A 9137-nucleotide genomic window follows, 5' to 3' on the forward strand; every position below is an offset into this window, starting at 1 on the left:
GGGCCTCTCACTGTTGTGGCCTCTCCCGTTGCGGAGCACAGGCTCCGGACGCGCAGGCTCAGCGGCCATGGCTCACGGGCCCAGCCGCTCCGCGGCATGTGGGATCTTCCCGGACCGGGGCATGAACCCACGTCCCCTGCATCGGCAGGCAGACTCTCAACCACTGCGCCACCAGGGAAGCCCTAAACATTAACTTTTATTAAAAGATAAATTTGATCTATTTCAGTCAATTTGGAATCATCTTACTTATTTGTCACATCAATGATTCAGGGCTTATAGAAACTAAGAGATTTATACCATGAAGCAAAGTCAGTTTTAGATTTTTCTATGTAAGAACTTTGATGAATAGATTTATGACTCACTACTTATAGTTAATGTTTAATTTTATATCCTCAATATCAAGAAAAATACAAGCTAAGTAGAATATTTAACTTAGTTTAATACAAATAATATCTTACCTGGGTTCCTTGACATGGCTGAAACTGGCTGCGAGCTGACAAGTCCGGTCATGTAAGCCTTCTGAAAATTGTATTTCAACCACAGTGATTTGCAACAATTTGTTACTTTGGGAGAGAGATTCAGAAGTTGTTTACGTTCACAAACAATGGCATCATGTTTTTTCTTCTTCATGTTTTTTCCCTGTTGAAAAAATATATTTTCAGAGAATTTCCCCCATTTCTCAGTATATATTTGGTATGTTAGATAAATAGTGATGTTGTAACACAGGCAGTCTTTATTCCGTATATGAAAGGGTTTTGGATTTGGGTGGAAAATGGAACAGGGTGATCTCTAAGTTCTTTTTCAACTTAAGTAAACATCTTTCCATGTTGTTTGGTCTTTAGATCTGCTACACCACCCTGCAGCCTCATCTCCCAGCAGTTTTTCGTCTTTTTTTTTTTTTTTTTTTTTTTTTGCGGTGCGCGGCCCTCTCACTTTTGTCGCCTCTCCCGTTGCGGAGCACAGGCTCCGGACGCACAGGCTCAGCGGCCATGGCTCACGGGCCCAGCCGCTCCGCGGCATGTGGGATCTTCCCGGACCGGGGCACAAACCCGTGTCCCCTGCATCGGCAGGCGGACTCTCAACCACTGCGCCACCAGGGAAGCCCCGTCATCTTTTTAATAGCTACATTCCGTCAAGGGAACAGTCTAAATTAGTACACATAGAAGAAAAGAGACAAATTAGAAGCCAAAAGAAAAATAGATTAAAAAAAAAATAATAAAAAACCTAGGGACTTCCCTGGTGGTGCAGTGGTTAAGAATCTGCCTGCCAATGCAGGGGACACGGGTTCGAGCCCTGGTCCAGAAAGATCCCACATGCTGCGGAGCAACTGGGCCCGTGCACCACAGCTACTGAGCCTGCTCTCTAGAGTCCGCAAGCCACAACTACTGAGCCTGTGAGCCACAACTACTGAAGCCTGTGTGCCCTAGGGCCTGCGAGCCACAACTATTGAGCCCGCATGCCACAACTACTGAAGCCTGCATGCCTATAGCCTATGTTTCGCAACAAGAGAAGCCACCACAATGAGAAGCCTGCGCACCACAACGAAGAGCAGCCCCTGCTCACCGCAACTAGAGAAAAGCCTGGGTGCAGCAATGAAGATCCAATGCAGCCAATAAATAAATAAATTTATTAAAAAAAAAAACCTAAACAGGTGGGGAAGGCTGGAGATGGAATACATTCTTCGTCCTATTTTGGTGTATCTGTGCGTGCATGAGTTTCCTCCCCAGAATGATTCTTGTATTCCCTCTTTAATCCTCCATAAACACACAGTCCATCTCTACAGACACTAATGAAGGCTATTCTGTGCTCAATCCTCCCCCTTTTTTCTAATATTGAAGTGCCAATCCAATAATTTGAAGAATTGAAGATTTTCATTGTCTATTAGTGCACTTAATTATCTTATTCTAAAGGTTGGCCACAGAGTTACACTTGCTATTTTACCTTGTAAATCTAAGCAGTTACCAGAAAGTAAAGGAATGGATGAGAGGTCAGACCATAAAAAACAGCTAAAGAGGTAGCAGGATAGGTCTTCAGGAGCCTCAGATGAGTACTATCCAATAAAATTTTGTGAACCACATACGTAATGTTAAGTTTTCTAGTGGCTACATTAAAAAAGTGAAAAGTAACAGGTAAAATTAATTTTAATAATATACTTTATTTAACCAAATGTATCCCTAAATAAATCCCAATGTTATCATTTCAACAGGTAGTCCATATAATTATTAATGAAATATTTTATATTCTCATTAATGTAAGTCTTCAAAATCTGGTATGTATTTTATACTTGCAGCACATCTCAATTCAGACTAGCCACATTTCTGGTGCTCAGTAGCTACATTTGGCCAGTGGCTACTGTACTGGACAGTAAATGCAATAAAGCGGTATTGCAGCTTTAGAGGAAGAAGCAAGAATTGAAAAGAAATGGCTTTTAGAGAAAGACAATAAGCAGCTGTCTCAGCTAGAAAAACCAAGGTAGGGGAAATCATCAAGTAAAATTCTGATTCATCATTTTTCAAATGTACCACATTTTACAGTGTAGAATGCTATTACAAATTTTGATTATTGTAATTTGGGCCAGATTAGGAGAGAGGGAGTTGTGGGATGAAGGGTAGTGTGTGCCTGGGCATTTTTAGTGCCTTAGGCTGCCTGACATTTTAATTATACTCATCAGGCAATCTTCTAACCTTAATTTGATTTCTCAAGTAAACTTTTCAATGGGAAAAGGATATCCTCTACAGCAAATGCATCAGAACCAGATCAGCCCTGGATAAAATTCTTAAATTACTAAATGGGCAAAGTTGACAATCAAGATGTAGTTTCGGGGCAAGAGTCTTACTTGAAAGAGCTTGCTGACAGCCTTACCCATCAGCACATTGTGAAACTGTCATTTTGTACTGGGTGTTCACATGACATTGCTAGATAACTGAGAATAAAATATATAACCATGGTCTTTTTTTTATTAATTAATTTATTTTTAAATTTTGGCTGTGTTGGGTCTTCGTTGCTGTGCGCGGGCTTTCTCTAGTTGCAGCAAGTGAAGGCTACTCTTCGTTGCAGTGCGCGGGCTTCTCATTTCGGTGGCTTCTCTTGTTGCAGAGCACGGGCTCTAGGTGTGAAGGCTTCAGTAGTTGTGGCACGCAGGCTCAGTGGTTATGGCTTGAGGGCTGTAGAGTGCAGGCTCAGTTGTTGTGATGCACGGGCTTAGTTGCTCCGCGGCATGTGGGATCTTCCTGGACCAGGGCTCCAACCAGTGTCCCCTGCATTGGCAGGCGGATTCTTCACCACTGCACCACCAGGGAAGTCCCTAACTGTGGTCTTTTTTTTCAGAAATTGACATTTTAAAAAATAAATTTATTTATTTTATTTACTTATTTTTACGCTGGGTCTTCGTTGTAGCACTCAGGCTTTTCATTGCGGTGGCTTGTTGCGGAGCATGGGCTCTAGGCGGATGGGGTTCAGTAGTTGTGGCACGTGGGCTCAGTAGTTGTGGCTTGTGGGCTCTAGAGCGCAGGCTCAGTAGTTGTGGCACACGGGCTTAGTTGCTCCGCAGCATGTGGAATCTTCCCAAATCAGGGCTCGAACCTGTGTCCCCTGAATTGGCAGGTGGACTCCCAGCCACTGTGCCACCAGGGAAGTCCCTAACCATGGTCTTTTAATATAAACAATCGAGAATGTTGGACTTTATTTTCCCCAAATAGGTTTGTATTTTAATACAATTATTACCAAACAGTTCTACAGGATGTTATGAGATATTTATTGAAAAATAATCAATGCTAATTATACAGCCATCTTTCAGTATCCATGGAGGATTGATTCCAGGATCCCCCTTGGATATCAAATCCACAGATGCTCAAGTACCTTACATAACATGGCACAGTATTTACATATAACCTATGCACATCCTCCCATATACTTTAAATCATCTCTAGACTACTTATAATACCTAATACAATGTAAATGCCATGTAAATAGTTATAAATATAATGTAAATGCTATGTAAATAGTTGACAGTCCACAGCAAATTCAAAGTGTTGCTTGTTGAAACTTTCTGGAATTTTTTTTTCCCGAATATTTTCCATCTACAATTGGTTGAATCCAAGGATGCAGAACCAGTGGATACAGAGAGCCAACTATATTTTTCATCTAAAATTTATTTTTAAATATATCTAAGAAAAACACTATGCTCTTTTATATAGTTGTTAGTATAACTGCCTTTAGAAAATGCTGTGCCTACCTGAAAACTTTAGGAAATCCCAGGATTCTCGAAAGCATAATAATGGGAGACACATGGAAGCCTAAGCAATCATTGAGCTGATATATGTTGTCTATTTAATAATCATTGGTTTATGTTATTAGGTATCTTATTTCAAAATATATTTATGATATTTTTCACTTAATAAAGTTGTTTTATCTACTTTGTTTGGAGGTTGTTCTAATATAACGTTTTAAATATATGTGAGTGAAGTTTTTATCATTTCTTGCAGCAACGAATTCATCTATGGATTCATATTTTGCTGTCTATGTGTGGTAAGCTGAATAATGGTTCCCCCAAAGATGCCCACATCCTAATTCCCAGAACCTGCAAATATTTTCCTTTACGTGGCAAAATGGACTTAGCATATGTGGTTAAATTAAGGCTGTTGAGAAGCAGAGATTATCCTGGGTTATCTGGGCCTGGCCTAGTCATATAGGTCTTTATAAGAGGGAGGCAGGAGAGTCAGAGTCAGAGAATGAGATGGAAGCAGAGGTCAGAGTAATCTGAGAAAGGGTCTATCATCAATTCTCGGCCTTTTGGCTAAGATCAAGTGTAGAAAGGGTCTATGAGCCAAGGAATGCAGGCAGCCTCTAGAAGCTAAAAAAGGCATGGAAACTGATTCTCTCCTAAAGCCTCCAGAAGGAATGCAGCCCTGCCAACTCATTTTAGACTTTCAACCTCCAGAACCATAAGATAATAAATTTGTGTTGTTTTAGGCCACTCAGTCTATGGTAATTTGAAACAGAAGGAATAGAAAACTTATAAAATATGTTATTTGAGCACAATATTGTATTATTGCCAGTACATGATAATTTAAAAAGTGTTCATTATAAAATAAATTTGCGAGATGGACAAGAGCCCATATTATAGTGTTTTCATATCAATAATTAGACAATTATAATAACTAGGATTGTTGAACTCTAAATAACTACTTATTGGTGGCAGCAATACATTAATTATTAAATTATTTAATTTATTTAACATTAATTTATAAATTAAGCTACAAATCTTTATAGCGAGCAATGTATGTTATCAACAATGAAAAACATATATGGACCCCCTACTGAATACCAGGCATTACCCTAGAAGCTAGCAGTTAACAGGACAGAAATGGTGCCTTGCCTTGTGGAGGTGACAGTCTAGCAGAGGAGATAGGCATATATACTAATTAGAGTCATGGCAGGTATTATGAGAATCTCATGGGTAGTGTACCTAACCTAGTCTGGGTGGTCAGGAAGGATTTATCTATGAATGATGTTTAAACAGGGACCTAAAAGATGACTTGGAATTGGCCAGGAGGGAAGATGAGGGAGGGGAAAAGGTCTCAGAAAGCTGGGATGTAAAAGCCCAGCAGCAGTAAAGAATTCAAGGCATTTGAAGAACTAAAAATAAAAACAGTGAAGGCTTTTCAATTCAGGGTAGTTGAGATCTTCCCCACACCACTTCCCTCAAAAATAAAAAGGAGGGAAAAAAACCCAGAAACACAAATTTCATCTTTATTGAACTGGTAATCACCCCAAACTACAATGCATGAAAATGGAAAATGGATGGAGGGTGATAAACGACTTAGCAGACCCAAGCAAGTTCACATCTAAGTGGTGGGGAAGACACAACCAAGGAGAAGCAAGGCAGGTCACCAGAAGGGACCCTGGAAAGACTCAGGAATTGGAAGCAGGTAAGACACAGGAGGAAATTATAGAAGCGGAGATGGAAGGAGTGTAGTGTTGAAAAGAGAGATTTGTTTGAAAATGTGTTTAAGAAGTGGTCAGATCCCCAGGTCCCGACTCCACCTGATATAATCAGGCTACTACTTTTACCTTCATGTGAAACAAGAAATGCCACCTCTGGAGAAAGTAAGTCTGAGGAGTTCTAGATGTGGGGACATCGGCATACATCAGAGTGGGAGTGAGATGTCTTACTGAATAGAGAGGAATTAAGTCTGAATCTGAAAATGAGACACCCAGGCCTCTTCTCTTGCTCACATACAGAACTTCACAGCCAAGTTCTACTCTCAAGCAGAAAATAAAGTGTGCTTCTCAGGAAAAATTAACCATGCCAGAGAAAAGAGCCCTGACATTTAGGGGACCCATAGGAAAAGCCTACAGTGAATCCCTTCAATTGACAAAACTCAAACACACACTCGGGGCATCCAATCAGCTTTTAGGACTTTACTCTTAAAATATAAGTGGACAAAAATCATCAGATACTTCAACATAAAAAAATTTAAAACCTTCAACATGTGAGAATCAGGGGGGAGAGGAATCACAGGAAATAGAGACAATGCAAGGAGCATAAAAATACTTCAAAGAAAGCATAGTATCAGAAAAATATATCCATGGAACAAGAACAGGATGCTAAAAGAAGAAATAGCCTAAGAGCAAGAAAGAGCAACTGGAAATAAAAATACTGTAATAATTAAAATTCAGTAAAAATTTATATACTGAAAGATAAAGACAAAGAAATCCTCAAAGTAGAATGGCCTTGGAAATTGTTACAGGTCTGAAGGAATCATGAGAACATTTTGCAAGCTAACTGATCTCTGTTTTACAATTGGTATTATAGGGAGATAAAATGGTGGGCAGATGGGGAGCACTACCGTAGATTAAAAGAGGCTAAAGAAATAAAACAACCAAATGCGATATGTGAACTTTGGATCCTGGTTTAAAAAAAAAAAATGGCTATAAAAAAGTGTTCTAAGGTCCTTGCATTGTCCAAGGAGAGGTAAAAATATAAATTTAAATTTGTTATACTTAGAGAGTTATACTTTTTATATGATATAAAATTAGATATATGTGATTATTGGCCTCATTTCTTTACCCTGCATCCACATCTCTGCCATGGCTTCATGAGACTGGGGCAGGAGTGACAGTGTGCTAGTTTTAAACCTAGGCCCGAAGAAGCCTGATGTGTTTTTGCTTGCCCTTTCGCACCTCTGCCATCTCCATGGGAAGAGTTTTCCCTGGGTAACTGCTGCCCTTCAGACTGAGCATCAGAAAGAGTGCAAAACAAAAGACAGCAAAACATCAACAGGCTAGAATTAGATTCTTTTTTTACCCTGCCTTTCTCCCAGAGAAAGAGAATTAGCGCTTCTTTATTCCACTCCCTATTTTCCAAATTTACTAAAGGAGCATAAATTAGTTTCATTCTCAGAAAGAAAAAAGTTACTAAAGAAATGAAATCATGAATTCTTTTTGCAGAGTAATGCATATTTGTTTCTCCCAAGAAATGAATTTATCAGAGTGCCTTGCACACAGTGGATGGGCAATAAATATTTGTAGAATGAAAAAAGGAACTCCCTTAACTCACCTCTCCTGGCTTCTGCTGCGATTCTCTTTGTTCTTAGCCTTTCTCTCCCTTCTAAGACTAGCTTCCTCCCTCTCCCACTCCCAGTTTCTCTCTCCCTTTCTGATTCTTCCTTCTCCTTCCCTACCTCTTTGTCATTCTCTCTTTTCCTTCTCCCTAACTCTAATTTTCTCCTCCTATACTTCTCTCCTTTCCTTTTTCCTTCCCCCTTTTTTCTTTTTAGTTTGATATTGCCTCCCCCTTTCCTTTTTCTCTCCTTTCCCCTTCTCCTTAATTGGGATTTCTCCTTCTTAGCTAGACGAAATAAATAGTTATTTATTATGTTTATTGAAAGTGTATTATTTATAGAAATTTATCCTGTTTTTAGCATTTAAATAATTTTAAAATATATCTGTATGTGTACTTAATTTTTAGGAGCTATTTTAATAACACATTAAAAACTAAATTAAGTTGCTTTTTAATTATGTGTGACTCTCCTTTGACTTTTCAGTGCTTCAGTGGCTCTGGGTAGAAGAGTTTCACCACCCTTATTTTTATTTATTTATTTATTTTTCCTTTTTTGGCTGCATTGGGTCTTCATTGCTGTGCGCCATATTTCTCTAGTTGCGGTGAGCGGGGGCTACTCTTCATTGCGGTGTGCGGGCTTCTCACTGCGGTGGCTTCTCTTGTTGCAGAGCACAGGCTCTAGGCAGCAGGCTTCAGTAGTTGCGGCTCGTGGGCTCTAGAGTGCAGGCTCAGTAGTTGTGGCGCACGGGCTTAGTTGCTTTGTGGCGCGTGGGATCTTCCCAGACCAGGGCTCGAACCCGTGTCCCCTGCATTGGCAGGTGGATTCTTAACTACTGTGCCACCAGGGAAGCCCCAACCACCCTTATTTTATACCTTTTCAAAAAAGGAAATGTTCGGGATTTCCCTGGCAGTCCAGTGGTTAGGACTCTGCACTCTCACTGCCGAGGGTCTGGGAACAAAAATCCCGCAAGCCACGCAGAGCGGCCCCCCAAAATAAACCTTAAAAAAAAAAAGAAGAAATGTCCTTCAAATCTTCAAAAGTCTCCTTACTTGGACAGACAATATTTTCACATATAACCAAGGTCATCTTTCGGAACTTTCGGAGCCTAGGCCAAATTCCACTTCCTGATCCACCTTCCCATATATATTTCTCTCCAAGTAGAATCAGTTTACAATGAGCATTTTGGACAAACTTGAAAGAAAATAAATCACAATCATGCGTTGGTCACTGATCCTCTTAAGACCTTAGATTCCTTCTCATCAAGTGAAAACCTTGGCACTGATGATTTCTAAGGCCCCTTTCACATTTGGCATTTCATGACTGAATCCTAAAGAATGGAATTTCTAAAAGGGAAACATGAGGCCCAAAGGGTGGATTTTCCAAGGAATCCTAGAATTTCAAAGCTTGAAATTGCTCTCTTCAACCTTGTTTATATATTACCATCATGTGATTAAAAATCAAAGAGCAGCTAAGGAAGGACTCAGTAATTCCTAATAATTCCTTCCAGATCCAGCCTAGGAGTGTGTGTGTGTGTGTGTGTGTGTGTGTGTGTGTGTGTGTGTGTGTGTGTGT

The 9137-nt window shown here is 39.9% G+C and overlaps 1 protein-coding gene across 1 annotated transcript in view; it reads right to left on the reverse strand.

Moving 5' to 3' along the window:
- PXT1 (peroxisomal testis enriched protein 1) overlaps positions 1–901 on the reverse strand; it is a 20887-nt gene extending 19986 nt beyond the window's left edge. The window contains exon 1 of the mRNA XM_027126775.1: positions 459–901. Coding sequence (XP_026982576.1) covers positions 459–630 — 172 coding nt within the window. The 5' untranslated portion in view covers positions 631–901. The remainder of the gene's footprint in view (positions 1–458) is intronic.
- Between the last annotated feature and the right edge of the window lie 8236 nt (positions 902–9137).

Source organism: Aethalodelphis obliquidens, unplaced genomic scaffold, assembly GCF_003676395.1.
Source record: "Aethalodelphis obliquidens isolate GAN/ISIS:26980383/991018 unplaced genomic scaffold, ASM367639v1 scaffold31, whole genome shotgun sequence".
Taxonomy (NCBI): domain Eukaryota; kingdom Metazoa; phylum Chordata; class Mammalia; order Artiodactyla; family Delphinidae; genus Aethalodelphis; species Aethalodelphis obliquidens.